Source organism: Colletotrichum truncatum, assembly GCF_014235925.2.
Source record: "Colletotrichum truncatum strain CMES1059 chromosome Unknown Contig_0001, whole genome shotgun sequence".
NCBI lineage: Eukaryota > Fungi > Ascomycota > Sordariomycetes > Glomerellales > Glomerellaceae > Colletotrichum > Colletotrichum truncatum.
Window position 1 is genome coordinate 1211407 of NW_027222398.1, and position 27205 is coordinate 1238611.

The window sequence follows — 27205 nt, forward strand, 5'->3', positions numbered from 1 at the left end:
CTTCCTTCTTCCTCCCTCGTCGAGCCAAAGAGATATCTCCAGGGAAATCACGTTCGACGCTCCCCACCTGGACGGGGAAACGATATGGTTAACCAGCTGAGCCGAGAGATGCTGCTGTTACCACCGCTATCCCCATACCCCGAACCGCCATCATGATCACCATCCGCCGCCGCCCTGCGAGGCTTCCAATTTACCTGGGCATTGCTCTTACCCTGCTCTTTATATGGCAGACTGGTCTGCCTAGCGACTGGAGCAGCCGCGAGTTCTCCTACAATGGTATCCGTTATCGCAAGTCTAGCTACGACTGGGGCAGTCTGAGCCTTGAGTACCCGCTCGAGAAACCTTTACGCACGTTGCCAAAAGGCACTCCGATCGACCTTCCTCGTGTCCAGTATGATTTCAGCGGAAGCGGAAAGAGGGGAGGGAGCAACAAGAACAAAAAGTTTTCCCATGATGAAGACCGCGACCGTGATCGCGAGCACCAAATCGAGTCCCGTCGCGCCGCTGTCGCCCATGCTTTTAGACGCAGCTGGGACAGCTACAAAGAACATGCGTGGACCTGGGATGAGTTGACCCCAGTCTCGGGCGCCGGCAAGAACACATTCGGTGGTTGGGCAGCCAGCATGGTTGATGGCCTCGACACGCTGTGGATTATGGGCATGCACGACGAGTTTCGCCGCGCAGTGCGCACTGTTGCTTTGCTTGACTGGTCCAACACCACCGAGTCGGCTGCTAACATGTTTGAGACGACCATCCGCCACCTGGGAGGGCTCATTAGTGCATATGATCTCAGCGGGGAGCCTGCCTTGCTGGCCAAGGCCATAGAACTTGGCGACATGTTGTACATGGGCTTCGACACACCCAACCGTATGCCGCCGTTTTGGTTCAAGTTCTCCGAGGCCAAATATGGCACACAGAAGGTCAGCGAACACGAGTCCTCTGCCGCAGGTTGTTCGTTGGCTATGGAGTTTACCCGACTATCGCAATTGACGGGCGACAACAAGTACTATGATGCTACCGAGCGAGTAAAAGAGTTTCTTGTCAAGACGCAACACCAGACGAAGCTGCCGGGCATGTGGCCTATGTTCTTGAACTATCGTGGAGAGAAGGCTGAAGAGTCTTCCTTCACTATCGGCGCTCAGGCCGATTCCCTCTACGAGTACCTTCCGAAAATGCACGCTCTGCTCGGCGGTCTCGATCGTGAATACGAAAAGTTGACGACCAGCTCATTCGATGTCATTAACAAGCACATCCTCTTTCGGCCTATCCTGCCTAACAAGACGGACATCCTGATCCCAGGCAACGTCTTCGCCCGGGCAGACTCGGTCGACTTGACTCCGGAGGCCCAGCACCTGGGCTGTTTCGCAGGCGCCATGTATGCACTCGCTGGCAAGCTCTTGGGCTCCGAATCCTATGTTACCATTGGCGAGAAGATTTCCAGGGGTTGTGCCTGGGCCTACAAGGTGTTTCCCACCGGAATCATGCCCGAGATCATGACGCTTCACCCGTGCAATGAGCCGGACCATGGGCCATGCGAGTGGGACGATGAGACACACTCTCATATTGATGTACCCGCGGGCGTCAAACAGGTCCGCGATGGCCGCTACATGCTTCGCCCTGAGGCCATCGAGAGCATTTTTTACATGTACCGCATCACTGGAGACAACGAGTGGCGCGATATCGCATGGGACATGTTCCAGAGCATCCAGCGCGCGACCGAGACGCCACTGGCATACTCGGCCATCTCCAATGTCAACGTTGCATCTCCTGAGCTGACAACAAAGACGGATTCAATGGAAAGTTTCTGGTTTGCCGAGACGCTGAAGTACTTTTACCTTATCTTTTCGCCGCCCGACGTAATTAGTCTTGACGACTGGGTGCTAAACACCGAGGCGCATCCGTTCAAGCGGCCTAAGAAGACGCAAAGCGTTGAGACGGAGAGCGAGATTCGCGGGCAGTCGTAGTGCGTGCGTCAACCGTCGGAAGCAGTGGACATCATTTTTTACGGCTAATCCATCCCATGGCTTCTGGTGCATTATAGATGTGGATCGCATTAGGATAACTATAGACTGGGTACTAGATGGTGCATATATGTGGCCTGGGAGCCCATTACTTGTAACTCTCCGGTCGAGAGTCGGTGCATTTTACATTACTGAAAAAAAACCCATGAAATACAGTCTAATGACGTAAGTTTTTTTAGCATGCGCTGTGTTCTTATAGTGCCTGCTCGTCCGGTCCTACACGTTCTTTGCGTCGTGAGCTCCACTGGTGCCACCACTTTCTGTTGAGCAAACCACCGAGTTGGAGCCTCAGATTGCGTGCGGTCCGCTGCCTCAGCAAAGCGGCGAGATCTTTCATCCAAATCGGCTTGCAGCGGTTCTACCCCCCCCCCCCCCCCACATTGTTCTCTCTTCGTTCACGCAGGCTTCCTTATCCCTTACATGTATGGCGTCTTGACTCTTCTTCAGCTCTGTTAAATAAGCAAAGTGTTCAAACACAAACAACGTGTGATATAACGCGGCTGCGTCGGCTTACAGCGAGCGTTGGACGAACCATTTCCGCCAGCCAGTTAATATTTGTAATGTGCTCCCATTACCAAGTGATTCTGTGAAACATCAACCTGCCCATGGATCGGATCTGATTACGCAGCCGCGGACAGAATCAGAGACACACTGCGTCCCAGTCCCGCAAGCCGGGGAGCTCTCCCGAATGGTTGACACCAGCAACCGTCACTCGTAGGAGCCTGCCTCCGTCGAATCAACAGAGGCGAAAGAGAAACAAATTTATGTATCTGCGAAGGCGTCTCTAGATGTACGAAAAAGCAAGTGATGACGGACGTTAAGGATCCTGTTCGATCCCATCCTACCATCGCACCAGTTTGCACCTGCCGAAAATAATGGCAACGACTCCACCACACCTGTGGCTTCTGTCACATCGCTGTGATGATGTTGCTTTCTTTTACACTCACCGACGATGGACGACGAAACGATGACGCTTGTTAAACACTCGATCACTAGCCTGGATTGTTTTCTTTCGTCCTTCTCGTCCCCATAGTCTTTTCGCAAGCCAGGCGGAAAAAGGAAAACCGGTAGGCGAAAATGGGTACCAAGGACATGGGACGGTGGATCGATCGTCTGTGCAACGTCCAGGGACCAGCCGGTTGTATTTCTTTTCTCTTCGCATGTTGCGAAGGAAATCAAATGACCCCGTCTTTGGCGTCTTAGTTATGGGTAAACCGATATCAAGATCCACCAAATCGCGGGGTGGAGTCGAGGTCCGAGGGTTTCTCACATACAGAGCAGCATCCGCATGCGATATGTGTCCGCCTGTTAGCTCTATTGATGTGCATACGAAGAAGCAGATACCGAACGGCCGCATGGAGCCAGCAGAAGCATGTTTTCACGCACGATTTTCAGGCATGCAGCAACAGATTAAGAGAAAACCGGGGGTTGGAAATGGGATAAGCGGGAAAACGTCCCGACTGGCTGACCTCCGGCGCATGGGAGATTGGGCCAGGAGGATGAACCGATGAGGTGAGAATTTGGTTCTGCTGCTTTGCTAGCTCATTCACTCATTGTTGTATCGTGTAGCCGTTTGTGTTGCGTTGCAATGCACTTTATTCCTCGGAGGTTTTCTCCTTTGGAAATATGCAGTTCCACGGTGACTTTCATAGGTCCCGCCCGGTTCATCATCCAGGGTGTTGCCATTGATTGCGATTACGCCGCGCAGCCCACTCTCACTGCCACCATCTTTCTCACAAGATTGATCCAGCCAAGTACACCAGAGCCAGCAGCAGCAGGCATTGAGTTGGGGACGTCTGTGGGGTTCTCGTTCGCTTGTGTTTGACTAGCAGAATGAGATCCTTCGAATCGTTGCGCTTGTCTTGTTGCTGGCTAGCCTAGGCTGAAGAAGTGTGGCTCTCCGTCAGATATTTGTTACTGGGATGGCCCGCTGACGAGAGACGAGCTTCTTATACGGGGACAAACAAGAAAGTCCCCGGAGAATAATGCCCATTAATAGCAGTTAGGACCGGCAAGTGAGGGCGTTCGAGGCAGACAGGCGATACCCCAGGCGCCGCCACGAGCTTTGTTCTGGCCCAGAATTGTCTTGCGCTACTGGTCGGTCTAGGGTGATGGGACGATTGAAACATAGTTGACCGCAAGTACCAAGGCGCTCACTGGTCAGCTTCCGCCCTCTTCGTCCGAACATTGGTTCTGAATTGGTTTTGATGACTCAAGAGAGTAGAAAGAGAAGGGCGGACGATGTGATGAGCGCGGATGAAAGGGATCAGTGCACGCGGTCGCTGCAACCGTGCGCTGCATGGCGCCAGCCAGCCAGCTGGGTTTTTCCGTCCTAGTCTAGAATCTATACTTCTTTGGATTGCGCTTTGGGATATTTTGGGGAGCCCTCGGTGGCGCGTAAGAAGAATATTCGTGTTGCGCTGCGAACCAAAAGGGAGCCATTGCAGGGCGAAAGGAGTGGATGGGCTGCGGTGTCGTCCACCAGTGATGGATTCGGCGAGGAAAAGAAAGGCAGTGTTTCTCGCACAGCCTATTTTGCTAGCAGCTGTGTTATTATTCGATATGAGGGAGAGGGGGAGAAACAGGGAGAAACAGGACTAAGGCGGGATGCCGCCCGATGTTCATGGAGGAACTGGTGGAGCAGGCACGGTACAGTTCGGAAAAGATGAAGAGGCATGGATGGAATGGAAGGAGGGGGCGTGGTGTGTGGGTGGTGATGGCATTGAATGGCTAGATGAATGCCGCAATGCTGTGGGGGGGTGGGATGAACCATAAGGGCGGGTTTAACATTCTTGACGGCATGGGATGGTATAGCATTGCTTTTGAGACGGACAAGCGGAACAAAGGGATTTCTCTTGTTCCTGCCTACCCCGGTTGGGATTGGGATGATGAAGATGCCCATGAGTCCAGGCAAAACACGAGACACTGAAGAATCCGGGGTTAGTTCGTCCCATCGCTGCTGTAAGCACCAAGGTTTTTTTTTTTGTTTTCTCAGATCGACAGCGACACATAGCATATCTAGTAGTTAGATAAGGGGAGCAACGAGTTCGATATCAAGCTATTTAAAGTCTTCATGCGGAGGAGAGTACCATCAGATGATGGAAGGAACCTCCCTGTCTGATGACTGTTCAGAGGCACTCGCTGTACTGGACGCCAAGCCGGCAAGGTAGGGCACGCAGAAAGCACAATGAAAAGCAAGCAGAAACAACAACGGCAGCAGCAGTAAGAAGCAGCCGTGGCTTTCTTCAGGCGGCGAGGCCGGGGCAGTAGTACCACCCGCTTGCTATGTGCTTGAGGGCGCACCTGACGCTTCTCACCGTCACTGTCCGTGCCTCTATGCCTCGCGTCTAAAGAGATGAGAGATGAGAGAAGGGGGTCATTTAGTGCTTGCTCTGCCTGAGCTTGGATCTTGCAAATCAACGCAAGATGGTCAGGTGCCTTGGTTCCTTGGACGATGTAAAATGAGGTGAGTAAGGTAACCGTAAGTGAGGGACAATGGCACCAAGAGATAGTGGAATTGTAAGGGAGAAACCCATGAGCTTGACTGATGGGAGAGAGAACTGCTGTGTGAAAATGCACGACGAGGTACGATTTAGCTAATGGAGGCATCCATCTTTTGATTCTGCTTACCTTGCCTTCCCCTTCCTTCCGTATGTAGCTAGCTAATTGTTTTTTTTTTTTTTTAAATGATATGGAGTACGGCTGGCTCTTTTCCAAGACGAACACCCAAGTTGTACCATGCCTTCGCCAAGTGCCTACTACTCCGGACCTGAGGCTTTACTGCTTGGGGCGAGGTGCGGAGGGTGCTAAGACACCGACCAAAACATCCCCCTCCATAAGGCATTGGAGGCGGGAAACTGTTTTGTCCCATCTTCCTCTCCCGTCTTTGTTTCTGTCTCCTGTCCTTCCACAGTCCCATCCCGCTTCTAGATTTCCTGGCGATATTCACTTCGTCTTTGATCTTTCGGTTCTTGCCCATTCCCAGTGTCGAGGGTAAAGGGAGAAAATCAGCAGGTCTTGCCCCTCAGTAGGTTGCACAATTTGTCTCTTCAGCTTTTCGTTCATGGGGAGAGGTGTCTTACCAGCCTCTGCTCTCCGCTCTACTGGTTCGATATAGCCTCGTTCCATCTGCATCCACTGCACCAGAGCCGTTGAGCTCCTATTGGCAGCGACATTGTTCCGGCAACATCGCAGGGCGTCTTTTCGGCATTGATGCATCCTGTAAGTGTGTACCCCTCTTCCCCTGTTGTTCTTGCTTTTCCAACTTTCCCCTGTCCCTTCTTTCTGCTCTTTTGGTCTTTCTTGCACCATTCCAACGTCGACTGCAGCCACCCACCTTTGGGTCGCGAGGCACCGAATACCAACTCGCCCTTTTTTTTTTCTTCTTCTTCCTCCCCCCCCCCTCTCTTCCTATTGTGGCAGCCAGATTTTGCTGGTCCTTTCTTTCCTTCCCCCCCTCGTTGACACTCCCAATTGTTTCTGTCCCTTGTCCACAACCAACCTATTCCGCCCCCATGCACCTCGCTTGCTTTTCCCGTCCATCGTCCAAGGCCTCCCTCCACTGACATTGGATATCTCGCTTGCCAACTAGCCCGGTCCCCAGTCTTCGCCATCTTCCCTGCCCTGATCCTCCGTGGTTCCACAGGCCCTGTCCGATTGCTTGTCCGACCCTGGAGCTTGAGACAGCCTTAATATGCATGTCGCGGCAGCACACTGGCCGAACATAATACGCAGTAGCCAGAGGATAATCAGCAACATCCTTGATGATCGATTCCACCTCGCCGAACATCTAATCAGCAATAATATTTAGGTCCCCAGGTCCATCTCCGTTCTGGGGTCTCAGAATTTGCGACGAAGAAAAAAGAAGTGGGAAACAAAAAAGCAATTAATACCACTTCAACCCACCCAAGTCGTCGCTTGATTTACTAACACGCTTCCTCTCGCCCACGACCGCTGAGCCATCTCGGACCCTCCACATCCTTCTGCACCGCTTTCATCGCCGTCGCCGTGCCGTCGCACTGCACCCTCTTGTGGCCATCCTACCTTACCACGTTGTCGGCCTTCTTCTCTGCCGCCGCCGCCGCCGCCTTCCCACAGAACCTTTTCTTTCTCTCTTTACCCTTACTCGACCCCGATCCTCCACCGCCTGTGCGCCTTTGTTTTTGGCAGTACCGCCCGAACACCGTACGAAGCCGAACTGTCCTGGCTCCCCAAAACTTGGACGGCCGCTCTTCGCTGCAACCCTGCATCATCCCACCTTGGACCTGTGGATCAATCATCAGAATTCCCCGCTCTCAACCTTCAATCCCGCTGTTGATCCATACTCCCGTCTCTCGTTCGCTCGCTCTGCCTTGCCCTGGGCTGGCATGACTGTTGGCCACCACACCGTGTCGCATTTTGAAGCCTTGAAATTATTGGAGCTCGCTTGTCGCGCGCCATCTTCTCACAGCTCGCCTCCTAACGACGAGCATCATCCCCCTCACGTTGGTTTCACACTCTCAACTCTCCGCCCGTGAAACGACATTCACAATCTCCTGGGCGAACAGCCAGCGACTATTATGCTTATTGTTGTGTGGCGGTATACACATCAGCTTCGGAAGCAGATTGGAATTGGCCAGCAGTTGGTCACTAGAGGACCCAAGAAGCGTGCAGGATAGCAATCGGGGCAACAAGACGTGGTGGGAATTGTATACAATTTGGGAGAGACAACATCACACTGGGCGCACACGGGATCACTGAACCTCAGATGCGGGCTCCCACCAAATGAGGACAAACCATGGAATGAGCATGGCACCGACAGGCATGGATGGACGAACCTACCATAACGGTGGTCACAACAGTACGCCGCGCCTAGACTGGCCCCAGAGCCACACCCAGACTTTGTCCGCCGATTCACCCTCTCGCCGTATGGAACGCGCTTCGATTACAAACCTGCGAACATCCTCCCGCACCAACGCCCAGTCGAACCCCACGATTCGAGCCGTAACACCGGAATACCACCACCCTGAAGTCTCACCGGCCGTGTCCACAAGCTCCGTCTTCGACCCGGCTGCCCCTCTGCATATGGCACGTGGCTTTGCATCAACCTCTCCTCAAACTTCTCCCAGATCTATACCCGGCGACTTTCAAAGGCGGCAGGGGATGGTGTTCAACGATACCTACGGTGGAAACTCGTACGATAACAGTAGCTCGAGCAGCCCCCCGTTGAGGCAGTCTAGCAGCTTTCGCCCGAGGACACACACTATGGACGGTGCGCTGAGGCAGCAATTCCTAAATGCCACCTCGAGGGAGGGCCGCCCACGTTTAGGATCTTTCTCTTCTTCCGGGTCACAGCCGCTTTTTGACGATGCCCGCTCGCCGCCTGCGCCCATTGAATCAATGGGGTTTCCCTCAGTGGTCCCTGCCCGCCATTCTGAAATACCTGCGGGTGCCACGACGAGCTTGCGGGAGAAGAAGTCTTCTAGCAAACGATTAATCAAGCGTCATTCTTCCCGACCAACCTCACCTCCAACGACAACACCCTCTGTGGACTCTCTACCCATTCCTGTCCCAACCGACAACGCGAACAATATCCTTCTATTAATGAAGAATCTTTGCGGCCGGATGAGAGGCGAAATCGAATTTCAAACCGAGCCTTCGGGGGCATGGCAGTCTGGCGTTGCATACGTTGACGAGGAGAAGGGATCGTTGATGTTTGATTCAGGCAATGTTGGCCCTTTCCACGTACCTTTGGTATCCGACTTGCGGGGGTGTCGTATATCTCCTGTTGAACTGCCCGAAGGGAAAAGATGTTTGGAAATATCATGCTGCACCCAACCCCCTGTTGATCTAACGATACATCCACGTCTTGCAGAAGAGCGAGACCTCTGGCTAGCCGCGCTTCTATGCTGGCAGCAGCTACGACCCCCGAAAGTGAAGCTATCCAATGGAAACCGAAGCCCAGCGCACAATTCACTAAGGCCGGCAGTAAGAAGACGCGGCTCTGAAAACGGTACAGCCAAGACCACGAACGCACTCATCAAAGTTGGGCAAGTCAGGCTGTGGGACAAGGGGCTGGCAAGTTCGCCAAGGGCTATCGTCAAAAGACCCTCCACTCGGGACCTAAGATCACCGACTACTTCGTGGCGGGTGGTGTCTTGCCTACTCCAAGAAAACGGTGAAATCAGGCTTACCACTAACGATGGCGATGCTGTTATTGCAGTGGTGGAGCTCTCCCAATTGTCCCGGTGTGCCATTCAACAGCTTGACAAATCTGTCCTGGATGAAGAATATTGCATCGGCATTTTCCCCCATTATTCTTCCATATCAACACAACTATCAATTTTTCGACCCGTCTACATTGCGCTAGAAAACCGACTCCTGTTCGAAGTCTGGTTCGTTCTTCTGCGCGCGTTCGCTCTACCAGACATTTTTTTACTAGACTCACCATCGGCAGACGGTGCCGTGGAAATCACGGATTTGGATTCCAACCTCCCAGGTGAAGTCTTTAGGATTGAGAAGACGATCAACCTGAGGGTAACAGAAGCCAAATTGAAACCCAAAGTCTCCTCGCCAGATATCGGTTTTGTTGACCGACAGCCTAGAGACACAGACCCCCTTGTTGGCAATTACCTGACTGAGGTAATCCTGGATGGGGAGGTGCGGGCTCGGTCCACCATCAAGAGCGGAACCAAGAATCCTTTCTGGAGAGAAGACTACCAGTTCTCGGACCTTCCGCTGGCCATGCCATTCCTTTCCATCATTCTGAAGAGAGTGGATGGTAACCTTGAAACTTTTAGCCATCAGTTGCATGCATCCTTGGGACTACCAAAGACAGGTAGTCTGATGGAGGTTCTCTGTGGCTCAGTAGACATCCCTCTTGACCACGTGGAGCCCGGCAAAGACCTTGAAAGATGGCTTGACATTTATGATGAACGGCAGCAGGTTATGGGTACGATGCTTGTCAAACTCCACCATGAAGAGCTGGTGGTTCTCCACTCAAAAGAATACCAGGCGTTATCGACCCTCCTTCACAGCTTCCCGACCGGTCTTACGGCACAGATTGCCGACGCACTTCCTGGAAATCTCCGACGCCTTTCGGAGATTTTCCTTAATATCTTCCAGGTTTCAGGACATGCTAATGAGTGGTTACAAACCCTGGTGGAAGATGAAATTGATGGCATCGGCGGGACCCAAAACCAGATGAAGAAGTACAGATTTAGCAGTCGACTGAAATCCAGCGAGTCCCTGGACTCCCATACTGGCAGAGAACAGATTCTGCGCGATATGGGCAAGTCACTGGCTGGAGAGGCGAACCTGCTCTTCCGTGGTAATACCTTGCTGACACAAGCTCTTGAATTCCACATGAGGCGTTCAGGCAAAGAGTATCTGGAGCAAATGCTGCAAGCAAAGATATTTGAGATCAATGAGATGAATCCCAATTGCGAGGTCGACCCCAGCAAACTCAAGCCGGGTGAAAATATTCAGGATCATTGGAATCGCCTCATCCAGCTGACCACCGAGGTATGGCAGTGTATTTGCAAGGAGCCGACTAAGTGTCCTCCGGAATTGCGGTCGATTCTCAAATACATTCGGGCTGTTGCCGAGGATCGCTACGGCGATTGGCTGCGGACTGTGACCTACACCAGCGTGTCGGGTTTCTTATTTCTCCGATTTATCTGCCCTGCCATCCTCAGCCCCAAACTCTTTGGCTTGCTGAGGGATCACCCCAGGCCACGGGCACAGCGAACACTAACCCTTGTCGCCAAAGCACTTCAAGCGCTTGGAAACCTATCGACATTTGGTAAGAAGGAAGAATGGATGGAGCCAATGAACAAATTTCTGGGTTCAAATCGCCAGTCTGTGAAGGACTACATCGACACCATCTGCTCCATTCCCGTCGAGCGTAACAAAGTCGCCTTGGGTCCGTCTTACTCGACACCGATTGCGATCCTCGGACGATTATCACCCACGGCTCGGGAGGGGTTTCCTGCGTTGCCTCACCTGATCGACCACGCCCGCAACTTTGCTGCACTTGTGAAGATGTGGACTGAGGCCAACCCCATAGGTAATGGCGAAATGTCCAAGCCCACTGGCGGCGAAGACGACATTCTCATATTTAACGAAATGTGTACTGCATTGCAAGATCGTGCAGACTTATGCTACTCAAAAATGGATGGCTCTCTGCATGATACGGCATCGCTTCCCGCTTCCGAATTCACCGATGCGTTAGAACACAGCTCGGCAATGCTCGAATCTATGAGCTTCTCGACTTATCATAACAACAACTCAGCCACGAACTCTACCACTGCTTCGACAGTCTGGGTTGAGCAAGACAGTCTTGTGCCTCCTGGATCGGCCGGAAGTGATGCTGTGGTTGACAGCTCATCATCCCGAAGCCGCGAGCATCGTCGTGGCCGGGATACAAGCTCGATGAGGCAGTCGTCTGGGCATTCGGATCATTCGTCAGGGCACTTGGCAACGCTCAAGCGTAATGGCAGAGCTACGCGTCACATCCTCTCCGGCATCATGAAGCCTTTTGGTCGTAGCGAATCACCCGACTCATCGCCAACGATTTCACGAAGCAAGAATTTTGAGCGAAACTGGAATACAGGTTATTGACAAAGGTTCTATTCTGTCAACGCTTCTTAGGCGTCCTCGGCAAAACACACACACACACACACACACACACACACACACACACAACTACAAGGCCTTTACAGGTCCTATTTTATTCAATCCGTCTTCTTTGTTAACTACTTCTTCTACATATGAACACGAGCACAAAAGGCCACAGGTCAATGATGAACAAAGTCTTTTTCTTCTTCTGCATTCTTACGACGTGGAGGAAATCTGGATACGCGCACTTGGAGAGTTAAGGACGGCGGTCATGGCTGCATCACACTCTGGGAGGGAGGCAAGCCGGGTTCACATGGTCAAACCACCCTGGCGTTTTTGTTTTTCCAATGTTACCGAAGGAGCCTGCTGGCTTGGATGGGGGCAGATTGAATGGCCTCCCATGTGTCGGTGGGATAGAGGTCCGGTCCTCTCTTGATGTTTGGTTTCTTTCTTCCCCTTCTTCCAAGCTTCCTTGATGTAAGGTAGCCTTCGCATCATGGACACGATGAATATACCCACACATATCATGATTAGAAGGACCACACTCGTGCAACTACTAATATTTAATGTACGATGTTAATCCATGTGCATAATGTAATGATATTGAACTTTATCGAGGTATCTACCTGAATCCTATTTTTCTTCCCCGTCGAACCGTTCCTCTCTGTACGCCACTATTTTCCCATGAATTATACTCCACGTTATTGGTTTTTAATCGCCCAAGAAAACAAAATCGCTTCTTCCCACTCACGCCGTCGTTTGGTCGGCTCCACGGCCTGCCATCTCGCCATTTATCTCGGCGGCCCAGACTCAAGAGCTTTTCCTCGGGGCTGAGTATCTACTGGAAAAATTTCTTGTAGGCGGCCTTCTCCTTGGCAGCTCGGGCGGCCGCCTTCTGCTTGACGGCGTTCAGCTCGTTGAGAATGACCTTGTCCTCGGGAACGAGCTGGTGGGCAGCCTCAAGATCCTTGATGGCGTTCTCATCGTCCTTGAGGCGAACGCTGGCGAAGCCGCGGCGGTAAAGTGCCTTGGCACGGTCGGCGTCCTTAATGCCGGGAATGTCAAGGGCATAGGTGGCCGACTTGGCAGCGTCCTCCCAGGCCTGAAGCTTGATGTTTAACAGGGCTGAGTTGTTGTTGAGTGAGAACCGAAGAGCCTGAAGCTCCGCTTTGACTGAAGCATCTTCATTGTCAAGATCAGGCTCCTCGTTGAGATAGCGCAAACCCTTTTGGTATTTGTCGAGACCGAGCTGGAAATCGCCGGCCTTGAAAGCCTTGTTTCCAAAGTCCTTGCAATCGGTGGCGATCTTGAGCGTCTGCTTAGCGTCGGGTGGGGAGGCACAGTCCTCCGGGTAGTCCTCCCAAGTATCGCCCATGGCGTCAGGGGCCTTGACATCGGCGGCAAGCGCAGCGTCGCCCGTGAGCTCGCCGCAGTCAGCGATGACTGCGTCTTTGAGAGGCTTATCGCCCGAGGCTGTCTGAAGGTTCTCAATCTGGCGAACCACGGACTTGCCGTTGAGAACCTCGCCAAAAATAACGTGCTTGTTATCGAGGTGAGGAGTCGCAACGGTGGTAATAAAGAACTGGGAGCCGTTGGTATCTGCAGCATGTATGGTCAGCTTCCAGTTCCCTCAAGAAAGTAAGAGATGGACTACATACTGGGGCCAGCGTTGGCCATGGACAGTAGGAATGGACGCTCGTGTTTCAAAGGAAAGGCCTCGTCTTCAAATTTCGCTCCGTAGATAGACTCGCCGCCAGTACCGTTGCCCTCGGTGAAGTCACCACCCTGGATCATGAACTGCTTGATGACACGGTGGAAGCTAGATCCTTTGTAGTGAAGGGGCTTGCCTGACTTGCCCAGACCCTTCTCTCCCGTGCAAAGGCAGCGGAAGTTCTCGGCCGTCTTGGGAACAAGGTCGCTGTAGAGCTCCATGGTGATGCGACCGGCGGCTTTACCGCCAATCGTGATGTCGAAGAAGACGCGAGGACGCGTCGGCTTCGTCTCGTCGGCAGACATTTTGGTGATTTGTGCGTTGTTGCTGACCTAGAGCTGTCTGGGAAAGGAATTGGCTATTTGATCTCAGATCAAGGTTGAGGTGCAAGAAGATCGAGCAGGTGCGGGGTAAGGGCCTTGTAAAGATTTCTGGGTATCTAGGAGGCTTCTGTCGTAAAGTCTGAGCTGTGAAAAAGCTCCAAGAAGGTACAATTAGTGGCAGTCAAAGGAGAATAGTAGTGTTGAACCAAATGACACTTCGGAATGCAATAGCGATGAGTTGGCGGGTAGGCAAGGTTAAGAATAATAACCCTCAGCACTAAGCTCAGCTGAGGTGGGGTCGCGATAGAAGTTTCTAGCTCCTGGCAGGTCCGGCGCGGGGCAGTCGACGGCGGGGGAAAGTGCCGCCCAACTGACTCTACACCTGGTATCCGTACAGCAAGTACGAACCAGACAACATCATTCACATCGGCCAATCAGCTGTTTCCTACTCAAAGCCACGAGCATCAATTTTCTTCCCCCACGGTGATTGTGATTGTAACTGTAGCTGTGGCCAATGCCTCTTTTTCCTCATTGTGAAAGTTTGCAATCAAGCAAGACGAAGTGAAGTACACACGATGATGTACCCAAAATACAGTATGGTTTATACTTGGGATATTCTATTTATCAATAGGTCTACTCACAACAGGACAATGAAATTGTTTCCCTGCAAGTCAGAGTCAAGGCAACCCTTCATTGCTTCGGGGCAGGGTCCGTGTTCAACTCGAGAGTTACGGGGCCATCATTGACGAGAGCAACCTCCATCATGGCTTGGAATCTTCCATCTTTAACTTTGTCTGTAGTGTAATTTTCTTGAACCTTCTGCAGGAAGCAGTGGTAGAGCCTCTTGGCGTCTTCAGCTGGCGCCGAGAGGCGGAAGTCAGGCTTGTTCTTGTTTATCTTGGCAAAGAGTGTGAACTGGGAGACTAAGTTGGGTCAGAAGAGCTTCGTGTTGGCCCAACGTGGTACATACCACAGAGTACTTCCCCAGAAATATCTTGAACATTTTTCTTCCATCTGCCACCCGCCTCGTCATCCCACATCTTGAGCTTTAATACCTTGGTCGCCAGGGCCTCGGCTTCCTTTTCGGTATCACCAGGGGCGACAGCAGCAAGGACTAGGACACCTTTGCCAATAGAGGAGATAACCTCCTTATCGACTGTCACAGAGGCGGACAGAACGCGCTGAACGATGGCTAAGGGTGATAAGAGTCAACAACGACTGGCGATTATAAGAGACAGCGGAAGGGACCTTGCCTTTCATTGTGCAGGCTGCAATCACTGCATGTACGAAATGTGGGCAGTTTAACGAGGAACTGGTTTGAGGGTCTGCGGATGACGGAGGCTTCAGAGGCGCAGATCCGTTTCTTTAGACACTGACTGCTCGACTAGAACGTGTAATCGCCTCCAGCCAAAAACCAAACGAGTCCAAAAATGTCAAATACGGCAAAGACAGTGTTGAAGCAATAGCAAGCCGCCAACCAATGCCGTCTGAAGGTTGAGAAACCACAAATCAAGCGTGCAGAAAACGGACAATAATCAACTAACAAAAGCCAATAGGAAAAGTAGACTAGCTGACCCAGACGTTTCGGGGACGGGGATAGTGCCCTATGCTCAAGCGGGCAAGTAGGGGGGGATGAAGAGCGCAGGAGCTATAAAGCCAATTTCTATGCTGTTTGCTTCAGGTTGCCATGCACATTTATTAAACAAACAGGTAGATTGAAGTCAAGACTGAGACTTTGGATGGCTGGTTACTGAAGCTATTGGGTCCAATTCCTCAGTACATGGGGAATTTAATAGGGTACGTGTGGCATAGTCGCCGGGTTATGCATCCCTGAACGCGATTTGGTGGCAGGCAGGCTGAGCTGCCGGGCTGAAAGAGGCCGTGTCATCATCCGCCATACACAGTGCAGACCTAGTCAGGTACGACTTCCTTTAGATAAAGCTGGTGTGGTTTGGACCTAGACAAGAAGGCTTATGTGCGTCTTTCAAGGCCTAAAAAGACGTATGAAGGTCTTTCGCTAAGTTTAATTTACCAATCTGACTTGAAAATCACTATTTCCAGGCCTGAGCATAGTACGGTCGGTGTCTTCTACTTCTCCTCTACCACTGGCGAGGTACCTTTATGTCCCACCTTAACGCACGGCTTTCTCCCACGCCTACAGCTGGCTGTCTTTCTTCCGCAGCCTCAAATCATCAAACAGCCGCATCTGTTTGTTGCCAGCAAATTTGAATCGCGCAATCACCGAACGCCGGTAGTTACGGCGCAGTAGTCGTCACGCGAGGGAAACAACTCCACTCGATCATCCGCCCTGCGCCCATCGACTTGTCGACGGCCGCATCCCACGAGCCTCAGCTCCGATCCGAAAACCAGCATCATCAATTCACCACACACACACACACCCGACCTGACACACCGGACTCCTCGATATCAAGACCCCAGACCGATATTTGCGTTTTCATCTCTTCGGTGCACAACCAGACATCATGGCGGCAAGGAAACTGCAACAAGAAGTCGACAAGTGCTTCAAAAAGGTGGCGGAAGGCGTCGCTGAATTCGAGGCCATCTACGAGAAGATTGAGCAGTCCAACAATATCTCACAGAAGGAAAAGCTAGAAGACAACCTCAAACGGGAAATAAAGAAGCTTCAACGCCTCCGTGATCAAATTAAGACATGGGCGGCAAGCAACGATATCAAGGACAAGGCTCCTTTATTGGACCACCGCCGCTTAATCGAGACGGTCCGTCCTTGACCCCGCGGCAGCCTCTGGAGGTCCTGCTAACATCCTCATAGCAAATGGAGAAATTTAAAGCGGTCGAGAAGGCCATGAAGACTAAGGCATACTCCAAGGAAGGGTTGGCATCTTCTGCGAAACTTGACCCTCAAGAGCAAGCCAAGGCGGAGGCAAGCGATTTCCTCAGCGGCATGGTTGACGAGCTGGAGCAACAAATCGAGACCCTTGAGGCGGAGAGCGAATCGATACAAGCGACCATGAAGAAGGGCAAGAGCCAAGCTGCAAAGGCGGAACGCATCGCCGAGATCGAGCGCATCATCGAACGTCATAAATGGCATCAAAGCAAGCTCGAACTAATTCGAAGGTCCTTGGAGAACGGCGGCGTCGATACAGATCAAGTGACTGATCTTGAAGAAACGATTCGTTATTATGTCTCGGACGGCATGAATAACGACTTCGTCGAAGATGACGAAATGTACGACGACCTTAACTTGGATGAGGAGGAGGGTGTATACGGCATCCCTCAAGACGGCGATAAGGGCTCATCGCAAGATGCCCAGTCGCAAGCAGAAGAACCAACACCAGAGCCGGAGATCAAACCACCCAGTGGTAAGGTAAAGGCAGTAGCAGAGGTTTCTGCTTCGGGACGAAGGTCTAGTGCGCAATCAAAGTCCCCATTACCTGCGCTGGCAACCTTACATACGCCATTAGCAACGATCAGTAATGGCAACGCGAATGGCCCAGTTATGAAGCCGGCTTCCGTCCCTGCAAGACCAGCAGAAGGCCTCAAGTACGCTTCCGCTGCCGCTGCCGCTGCGGCATCAGACAAGATCGGTATATCCCCGTTACCGCCTCCACCAGGCGCACAACCTGTAGCCACTGCTGCTGCTCCCGCTGCCGCCAAGACGAGCGCAACAAGTTCTCCCGCAACGGCACCAGCACACCCCGTTGCGGCGAAGGAGGCGGAAATCAAACAACCCGCGTTGTCGTCAGGAAGTGTGAGCGAAACTCCAACGGCCAGCGCGAAGGCAACCCCCGCACCAACCAAGGCGGAAAAGCGGGCGGCCAAGAACCAGGCCGCGGCCGAGGCTGCAGAAGCATCCAAGGGTGAGGTGCCACAGGCTTGTAAGCGACTTCATGAGCTAATTTCTTTTCCAGCTGCCCAGACGAATGGCTCAGCCAATGGTGTGAAGTCGGCTTCGGACGAGGAGGAAGAGTCAATTTACCACCTTCCTTCGTCTCTGCAAGATCTTGTCGAGTCGTTCGAAACATCTCGCAAGAGGCCAGCCTCTTATACTTCCGCAGCCACGCAACGCATGCTCCAGGCAAGTCAGGCTATGTGCCCCGACATCTTGGACACGGACGTGCCACGAACCTACCGCCCAGATCTTCGCCTTTCGTCAACAGGGACTGGCTTCCCTCAGGAGCCGCTTCCGTTGTTTGACGACCCGCGGCTGTACTCTCGCATTGATCCTGATACGCTCTTCTACGTCTTCTACTACAAACAGGGCACACCTCAGCAATATTTGGCTGCTAAAGCGCTGAAAGATCAGAGCTGGAGATTCCATAAGCAGTACCAAACCTGGTTTCAGCGGCATGAGGAGCCAAAGAACATCACCGAGGAGTTTGAGCAGGGCACGTACCGGTTCTTTGACTATGAGAGCACTTGGTAAATCACCCTGGGGTACCTAGCATCCGGAACATGAACTAACAGGACACACAGGATGAACCGCAGAAAAGCGGACTTCAAGTTTGCGTACAAATTCCTAGAGGACGATGTATGAATAGGCGGCATGGTTCACACGGTTTCACCAGGCGTAGCCTCGGATTGGGATGGGGACCTCGAACCTCTGGTATGGGGGAGGAACGGCGTTTGCCTCGTTTTGCGGAAACATACAGCCAGGATTGATCTGGCTCATCTTTGTTGAAGTACACTGACTATTGACTGGCTGAGAAAGGAAGGGCGACAAGCCGCCTGAATACTACTTTTTCACATGGAGACTGTCCTGCCACCACCGCGTGACTATAGGTGAGCACATATAGCAATGGCCAAGGCTAACGGCCAAATTGTTATACCTATCTTTTGAACATGGTGGGTGTTTCATGGCTTGGAGTTGTCCATCGGCAAGCGATATCCCATCAATGAATGGTGTTGTGATTACACATAGTGATGACCACATTTGAAAGCTGGATTGAAATTCTGCGGCATTGTCGAGACAAAAGACAGAAACATTCAACCCGGGGATTGGCCAAGGTAGTATTTGCACATCGGAAGCTGCAGAATCATGCTCATCATGCATGGGAGCTTGACAGCATGCCATCTAGGATCTACGTGGCTGCTAAGCCTCGTCAAAATCTTCCGTATTGCTCGGTTGCGCTTCCCAGATGACCCATCACTCATCCGTTTTGAGGCATGAATGACGAATGCAAGTGGTTGCAATGAGAAGCGAAAATGGGTGAGCGAAGAAAATGCTGTCTGCAATAAAGAGCTCCGCCACCATCTCATATCATCAGCCGGGCGTAGAGCTCCAGGTGGGAAGTTGGCAGGGACGGAAATGAGTGGACAGGTTCGGGCTGCATTGGTGTTTGAGCACCGACATATGTAGCTGCAGGGAAGAGCAACGTAAGATAGTCGTCAGCTAAACTTATCACGCTTTAAGGTAAAGTCGGGTAAGGTAGGATGGCAGGCCAGGGAGTGTTAGATAAGGTAAGGTACCTATGTAGGTTACACAGGTGGGTAGGTAAGGCAGGCAGGCAGGAGGGCGGCGGAAGCTGTGTGTCGAGAGTTGGTGGACAGGGGAGACTAGGTAGTGGGGCCCCGGAACGATACGCAGGTCACCCAGGTCAGCACCTACCATTAAGGTGTGTTAAGCGATGGAATTTTTCTGGAAGGTCCCCAAGACCCACCCTAACCCCAGTGTGCCTGCCACCTGCCTTCCATGGCTCAGCTCCAACCCAGCAGCCGGGCACACTTGACAGCTTTGAGCCTTTTCCAGGCTGGTCGCTCTGATCATCACCGAACCTGGACTCCATTTTGGCCACACATGACATCGCCTAAATCACAACCTACGTTGGAACCCATTGGCTCAAGTCCTTTGAATTGCCCCAAATTTACCAGCAGAATGCTTCTTTGTCTTTTCCAGAAAATGGCTCGTCCGAAGAGAAAGTCTCCATCGGGGATGGATCTCGTGCAATTGTCCCTGGCGCGGTTTTGAGTAACCAACCGGCAGCTACCCTTCGAGAGAGCCCTTCACCGAACAACGGATTGCTCTCGCAGCACGGCACATAGCGTTTGCCTGCCAGCCCGACCGTTGGCCATGCCGCAGCCCCGCCTTAATTTTCCTCCATCTGGCCTCCCGGGGGGGGGGGGGGGGGGGGGGTCGTCTTTGCATCATGTCGCAAATGGGAAAGTACGCATCTCCATCTCCACGGAGACAGCTGACCCAAAGTGCATTGTCGGCGAGGAACAAACGAAAGAACCCGAAAGACAGATGACAGACAAGAGGACACCACGCACACACACAAACAGCAGGCGCGCGCATACACACACCCCAATAGTTACCGTCGCCGTTACCGTCACCTTCACCGCCCGTGGGACTTCCTTTTCAGAACGGACCGCTTTGAATAGTCAGGGTGGGCAATCTGGCCGAGGAAAAGGCCCGGAGCAAAACCAATCTCGTCCTCGTTACATTCAGTCGCCCACTTGCTCTGGCCTCTCAGGCTATTCCGGTGGGCAATATGCAGCTCTGCGGCGGATCCAGCGGATTGGCCCCCGATGGAAGAATCAGTGGTTGCACTGCAACTGCGCAGCCCAGTCAGCCATCGGTCAACCAGTCAGTGTCAGTCTTGGACATGAACCTTGAATGAAAACGTCAACCGAGGTACCTGGGGTACTTCATCCGCAGCGAGGCTTACCATGCTCATGCTGCCATGTCCGTCCTATGGCCTCACCTGCCCTATTACGAATGGGCCAGTGAAAGGTTTGTGATTTGCGGTACCATTGTCTCTTGGCTGATTCCACTTGAGCATGTTGGACCCTGGGCTGCAAGGACTGCAAGCGTTCACGGGGCCACTAGTGTGGCAGTGCGGGGCCAGGCAACGACATACCCTTCGAGTCAAGCCTCTCCGCGATTCCGATCTTCACTTCTATCTCGACAGCCGCATCGCATTCCTGCCAAGTCCGCCCCAGTCCCTACCTTGTCACTTGTTCCAATGAGCGATAAACATCAGTGTCGCCATGACATATAGCGCCCCTGTTTTTTCTTGTCACCGTCATTCTTACTGGTCTCTTCCACAAGAGACGAAGAACCCCTTGCCTAGTAGTAGGGACCACATACATCAACTAACCTTCACTTACCTTGCCTTAGCTAAGGTACCTTACACAATCATGCTCCATAAGTGACTACATGCACCACCACCACACCAACTTCCAACAAGCCCAAAGGAGACTGGACTGGATACGGTACCTTCAGTCCCCAACTCCGGGTTGACTGACCTTGTCCTTGACCCTGTTTCGACCTCTCGTGCCGTCTAAACCGACCGCCAGAAACACTTCCGTAATAGCCCTTACCCTGCCCCGGTTTATCTTTCGGGTCTGCCAGACATGTCTTGGTTGATAGTATCTTTACCAATGAGCATCGAACCAGCGTTACTCAGAGCTGACTGCCCAGACGGAAGTCTACCAATCCTTCTCCCTTCCGAGAGTCCATCTAAACGGCCGTTGAGGCCCCCTCCCTGTCTCTACCGACACCTTAATGCCTGCCAGCCCTGCCTAGTGATAGGTGGGCGGTGGCACATCGTCATGGGGGGAGTGCGGCGAGTCTGGGCTGACCATGTCGATATGTAGCAAATGTTTCGACATGCCAGTCGCTAGTATATGCATGTCTTCGCGCGTGAATCCATCGAGTGAGTGGCTGGCGGCTTCTAAGCCCCTTTCTAGAAGTATGCTACTCACCGAGGACTGCCTCTGATAGCTTCATCTTTGTGGAGCACCCCCCAGCACATGCAGTTGTCTCCTCGCTTCGCGCCGTCTGGGCATGTTCAACTCTATCCCATCTTCACCCTACACGGTAAAGGCCCGGGGGCTCAAGGGGGGGAGGGGTGGCCGGGTGCTTTGTGCGCTGTTTTGAGGCTCCCCATAAGCCAAGGGCCCTAAGAACGTCTTACGGAGATGAAGCCATGTGCGCTGGGTGGGCAACCATGACCCCATTCCGTTGCGAGCTCGTGTATCCGTGCCGCTTGACGTACTATGCATTCGATCCGTCGCGGATGGCGGTGAACTTGGCTTTGCCTCGTCTCGGTAATACTTGAACCGCCTGTTTCCCACCCCGACTCGTGTATCCATTGTTTGTAATCACTTTTAACATTCCAATCATTCAATCCTTACGAAGCCAAAAGTCCATACTCTCCAATTCAAAGGGTCGGTTGTTTGGACCATCGATAAGAACCCTCACGCTCCTTGTCAAATACATATACTCCTCGGCGGCCACAAACGTCCCTGCGCCAACCAACCAGTTTTTGAGGATTTTTTTTGTATGGTAGGCTGCTTGCACATCACGCTTGCGTCTATCTAGAGCCAAACCCCCACGGCACCCGTTGCGCCGTCTGATATATGTAAGTCAGCAAATTTCTATTCGGATCCCTGGCGGGCTTTATTCTGGTTCATCCTCCTGTCAACTTGTCTATCCCGTACTCCCAAACCTTACAAGGGCGTTCTCCCCTTACTGAACTGCTATCCAGAGACCGGGATACAACGGTTTAGACAGGTCGACAGTTCATTAAACACAATGGACAACCAATATTACCGCGGAGCAAACTATTATGTTAACGCAGCGTCTCCAGTGTCGTCGGGAGACTTCCTTGAATCTCCTACGTTCCTAGAGGCACCGGCACTCGTCCGACAGCTGTCTGACGCCAGCTCGAGAGAGCCACTTACCCCATCCTCATACGGCTCACCTGGGTCACCAGGCATGTCTTACGCATACCACACAATGAGTCATTCTCCAGCAGACAACTATGCGGCATACTATGGCGAGGAGGGCGCGTACTACGGCGACGAATATGCCAATGCCGCATCTTCCTCGGCGCAGCAAACGACCGAGTCATACTACGGCGATGTCGACTGGTCGAAATATGACTATGTCCCTACGGAGGACGGAGGCTACTGGCAAATGAAACCTCGATTTGTGCCTGCGGGACAGTATCCGGCAGTTATACCTCACCAGGGGTGAGTAAACAGTGATTAGGGAGGCCTCTTTAGATCCGAGCAGATGGATAGCTAACAATGCTGTGTAAAAAAACAGGGGTCAGGAGCAGCAAGAGGTGGTTGACTACAAGTTTCCCTGTCTAGAAGCGGGCTGCACAGCGAATCCCTTCAAGCGGAAGGCGGACCTGGAGCGACACTACAGACAGGTGCATCAGGACCCATCTAAAAAAGAAGCCCACAAGTGCGACTATCCCAAGTGCTCAAGAAGAAACGAGCCATTCGGACGACGGGATCACTTCAGAGACCACCTGCGAGACTACCACAACGAAGATATCTTCAAGCGGGGCACACACGTGGATGACAGCTGGCTCCAAGGACGCAACCTCTCTTCGCGGTGGTGGCGGTGCTCCAAATGCTTGATCAGGGTCGACGTCAACTCGTATCCCGACCATGTCTGTCCAAAATGCAAAAACCCGTGCGAAGACAAGCGCAAGCGAGCTCGAGGTTGGCATTGAGCAAGGCTTGTCTGATTCGCGACATGAATGCGCGAAGCACCGCCCCACGAGGTGAGCCTTCATTGGCCAAAGGGTAGTGTGGACCATACAGTGATGCCTAGAGGTCGTAAAAGACCGGACAACTTTTTTTTACCTGCAAGGGAAACCCCACATAGTCGACATATACGACACGACGGCGAGGGAAAGAAAGAGAGAGACGAGAAAGAGGTAGTCAGGTTGCAGGGGGTACGTGCGACTGTCTGCGCCGTCATTCTCTCTGTCACTCCAACTCCAAGGATGTTCCGAGACCCATTGCCCGACACAACTCTGACCATACCGACTGGAGAACGGAGTCTTTTTTCATTGGCCTCGGACCACTGACAAGAGTGCGGCTGAGGGCAAAAGCGGACACACTCACGCGTGGATACATACATACACACTCGAACCCTCACAGACGCAAAAGCTCATGACGTTGGCAAACATGCATCCAGAGGACCGGATGGTAGGGCCAATCACGTCTCGGTCGTTGCTCGGCCTTGTTGCAGCTCTATTTCTCTTTCGGAACTGGTGGACCGGCGCAGCAGCAGCAGCGTGTTCTATCATTGTCAAACGTCCCTAGCAGAAGGACCCCAAGGTGCCTTACCTGTTGTTCACGTTGAATGGCTGGCTTTTTACCTTTTCAGTCTAGACGCGATTGAGCGTTGTGTCCGCTGTCTACATGGGTGCTTAAGCAGTCATGTGGAGCGGGAGGGGAGAGAGGGGGAGGGGTGTACGACAATTGCGAGAACGACGGGAGTGCGAACTGCGAGGGAAAACTGTTGGTGGTGTTGACATCGCTGCTAGTAGACATCTGTTGATGTCGAGCCTTTCCGAAGTCGGAAGGCTTCCAGAAGGTTTCCATGCGGGCAGTGTGGCTTTGACACCTCCACATCTGACGATTGGAGCACCTTTGGAATCTAGCTAGGCGGAGCCAGTGAACAACATGGCAAGGGGGGGCGTGTGTGTGTTTTTGGTGGGTGTGAGTGGTTGGGAAAGGGACTTGGGTCACCGCGATTGTTTTATTGTGGTGATTTCTGCAGGGTAGTGGGGCTGTGCCAATTTTCTCCCTTCTACACATTTTACCTGCTTTTAGTTCATTGCTCTTCTTTTTTTTTTTTTTCTGCCTCCCTTTGGGGGAATGGGGAGAAACGATCTGATACGTCGAGGAGGGAAGCTCTTGCAGGTGTGGCGCAAGGCGTATTCTGGATCATGAGAGGACGAGGTTGTTTCAAATGGGTTTAATGTGGAGCGAGCGAGGTACTTTTTTTTTTTTTTCTCCCTCTCCTATCTTCCTCTTCTCTTACCCCATCTCCTCGCATTCGATTGTGGGCGGATGTGTGGTACATTTACATTTGGCTGGAATGGCAGGGGGCCTACTGTTTAAGTCAACGGATACGGGACGATGACTATGGCTTACCCTTCCCCTCATTTCCTTTTACGACGAACGGTTATTGCAACGACCACAGCTACGGCTGAGGCTACGAATTAACGATTTCAACGGCAAAAGGCAGATTATAAGAGGAGGGCAGAGCAATACTAGGTAATAATAGAGAGATACCCCCGTCTGGGAATATACATTACATACCACACACACACCACATATCCCAATCACGCATGTCTGCATCCCGCGTCCACATGGCATACTTTTCCCTTAGCTTAGCTTACCTTACCTTACCGTAGGTACAGATATGGATAGACATGGGTGGTGGGAGCGGGAGAGGCTAAGCAACCTCAGATGAGCCCACCTCATCACATACACGCACCCTCAGGCGTTCTCGCTTCCGTTGCGGAAGGAAGCTGCTGTGCCGTGAAGTTGTAATTTACCAGCAGTCTGTATCCATACCTCCCTTCTCCCTCGTCGCCCTCTCACCCCCCTCCTAATAAGGAATGAATGGCCTCAATTGTAGCTAGAGAGTAACGTACCTTTTCGACGGATGGTCGTCCAGGTAAGGTGAGCGGAGCGGAACTAGGGGTGTTTGTTACCGGAGGTGCAAATTTCCGTTGGGCATGGGTACCTATTTCAGTAGTTATTGGATAGATTCTTGGAAGATGCACACCATTGTCACCGAAACAGCCTTGCGGGAATGGGCAGGGCATTTTTCCCCCCCCTTTCGTTACACAACATCAATGGCCGGCCTTGTCTTGTCCTGTGCTGCTCACCCCCCGGCAAGGTGGCCCGGATGGTTGTGTGTGTGTGCGTGTGCGTGCGTTTGTACGGGCGTGTCTAAACATGTATCCTCTCTTCATCCGCCTTTCATAACATAGCAAAAGAGGAGAAGGAAGGAACGTGGGCAAAATACACTACTGGGCACAACAGGGTGCGAAGGGGCGGTGGCTCATCCGGGAAGAATTCGACAGATGTTCCCACATACACTGGTGTAGATGGAATGACGCCGCCGCGGGCGATGGATGGGTGGTTAAAGGTACCTCGTCCCTTGGTATCTATTCGGCAGCCCGTCCATGTTCAGCTCACACGATGATCTCGCTCGCTAGCGCTTCTTGACATTTACTTGGCTTTCTGGGACAGCATTTTGGCAATCCTTAATCCTGTTTTTCGGGCTGTGGTGTGGGGAGTTTAGGGACTAGCCTGGGCAGCATTCAACGCAAGCTACTGCACGGCGGTTGTCTGATTCGAGCATTACGGGCGACAAAGTACGGCCAGGGGATCGGGCCCACGGGTGGACGATGGGAAGGAAGATGGGAAGGATTCCAGTCCCCTGGTGGGTTTTGGCGCCGAGAACTGGGGATGCGTCACGTATTGCCTCGGATGAAATGCAATTGGCGACGGGGCGACGGGCGGTGATGGAGGAGCACGCGCCAGCCCATCAAACGTAGGTGTACGGCGTAGAAGGAGGCCTTTTCACATTACGGGCGGCAAACCGTTTCGTTTGTGCGTATCAGAGGCGTGAACGAGGAGGGGGGAGGAGGAGGAGGAGGATGGAAGAGGACAATCACTGTAAGGCAGTCATGGATGCAATGAGCCAATGTGCTTGCTATTGGGGCCAAGCGATGCATGTGACTGGTTGATGCAAATTAGGGGCATAGTTAAAGTAGACTTACTGGGCTGGTTTACTGACTAGTGTCAATATGTAGGTAGATATGGGACGGATAACGAACCACCACCCTCATTGTTTGTTCCTATTCCTAGTATCGTGCGCTACTAGCGCAGGCGCGGGCGGATCGCGGATGCAGTTTCCTAATTGTTATGCTGACGCTGCTCTTGCTGCACTAGTAATCGATCAAGCGGGTGAGCGGACGTCTCCCTAACGAGCTATACCCGTCTTTGGGGTTTGAGTCAATGTCGTAGGTGTCGTTCGTTATCATGATCGGCTCTAGGAGGAGCGAGGGATCGGGGTCGGAGACGGAGACTCCCCGGTGTTATCTGATGTGCTGTCGTCCCTTGGAGGCGAGGGGGGCGGTAAAAGCGCAAACAAAAAGTACAGTGAAGATCCTCACGGCTGCAGGGTGACGGACTCGACCGACCCATGACGGACCGCCGGCCGGCCGACCGAAAGCGACCACGTCGAAAACACCAGGCAGCAGGAATAAGTAAACTGGAAAAAGAAAAGAAAAAATAGGGCTGAAGCATGCTAGTAAGAAGGCGTCCGAGACAAGCAATGATCTGACAAGAGAGCGGCGCGGCGGGCTTGTTACTGTCGTGGCTCGGGCTTCCTCTGTCCACGGGTTGATGGGGGACGTTGGCATGATGGCACGCTGCGCCGTTTGCATCTTCGGCGCCGTGGATTCCTTTCCCGGCATACTAGACGCCCTCTTGCTTCCTCTTTCTCCATGTGTCTCATAATCTCGTTCGTCCACGTCCGTTACCACCCCCCTCCTCGTCCCAAGTCTAAGCATAGTTGGGCAATTGCAAGGTATCATATCTATTTACAGAGCATATTTTCCAAGGCTCAAGGATATTAGGCTACATGCCGTTGCATCGCAGGTTTGTTTTTCCTGCGTTGGTAGGCTGGTATTACATACATGGCCCCCAGCACTAGTCACTGGCATTCAGCTGCTTTTTGCTGTGCTGGCTCCATGGGGCTCGTGGGAACTTTGGGGCCCTGTATGTATGGGTGCGGTAAA

General features: G+C 52.5%; 7 protein-coding genes across 7 annotated transcripts; 5 read left to right on the forward strand and 2 right to left on the reverse strand.

Annotated features, from left to right (window-relative positions):
- Positions 1-152: 152 nt before the first annotated feature.
- CTRU02_200292 (endoplasmic reticulum mannosyl-oligosaccharide -alpha-mannosidase) lies at positions 153-1964 on the forward strand (the record flags this gene model as incomplete). The annotated part of the gene is made up of 1 exon (XM_036718293.1): positions 153-1964. One exon carries the CDS (start codon positions 153-155, stop codon positions 1962-1964), a length of 1812 nt encoding a protein of 603 aa, XP_036589293.1.
- Positions 1965-7808: 5844 nt separating this feature from the next.
- On the forward strand, positions 7809-11621 carry CTRU02_200294 (GTPase activating protein (bud2 cla2); the record flags this gene model as incomplete). The annotated part of the gene is made up of 1 exon (XM_036718295.1): positions 7809-11621. One exon carries the CDS (start codon positions 7809-7811, stop codon positions 11619-11621), a length of 3813 nt encoding a protein of 1270 aa, XP_036589294.1.
- An 835-nt stretch (positions 11622-12456) lies between these two features.
- Positions 12457-13634, reverse strand: CTRU02_200293 (peptidyl-prolyl cis-trans isomerase; the record flags this gene model as incomplete). Its single annotated transcript, XM_036718294.1, has 2 exons — positions 12457-13217; positions 13277-13634. The coding sequence occupies 2 exons, from the start codon at positions 13632-13634 to the stop codon at positions 12457-12459; spliced, it is 1119 nt and encodes a 372-aa protein (XP_036589295.1).
- A 708-nt stretch (positions 13635-14342) lies between these two features.
- On the reverse strand, positions 14343-14842 carry CTRU02_200295 (d-tyrosyl-trna deacylase; the record flags this gene model as incomplete). Its single annotated transcript, XM_036718296.1, has 2 exons — positions 14343-14575; positions 14623-14842. Coding segments are annotated over 2 exons (453 nt in total), but the record flags the coding sequence as incomplete, so codon positions are not given.
- A 1293-nt stretch (positions 14843-16135) lies between these two features.
- On the forward strand, positions 16136-18168 carry CTRU02_200296 (ccr4-not transcription subunit 3; the record flags this gene model as incomplete). Its single annotated transcript, XM_036718297.1, has 3 exons — positions 16136-16390; positions 16444-18053; positions 18108-18168. 3 exons carry the CDS (start codon positions 16136-16138, stop codon positions 18166-18168), a joined length of 1926 nt encoding a protein of 641 aa, XP_036589297.1.
- A 9-nt stretch (positions 18169-18177) lies between these two features.
- Positions 18178-18312, forward strand: CTRU02_200297 (uncharacterized protein; the record flags this gene model as incomplete). Its single annotated transcript, XM_070203667.1, has 1 exon — positions 18178-18312. The coding sequence occupies one exon, from the start codon at positions 18178-18180 to the stop codon at positions 18310-18312; it is 135 nt and encodes a 44-aa protein (XP_070062249.1).
- Positions 18313-22170: 3858 nt separating this feature from the next.
- On the forward strand, positions 22171-23104 carry CTRU02_200298 (C2H2 finger domain-containing protein; the record flags this gene model as incomplete). The annotated part of the gene is made up of 2 exons (XM_036718298.1): positions 22171-22610; positions 22687-23104. 2 exons carry the CDS (start codon positions 22171-22173, stop codon positions 23102-23104), a joined length of 858 nt encoding a protein of 285 aa, XP_036589298.1.
- Between the last annotated feature and the right edge of the window lie 4101 nt (positions 23105-27205).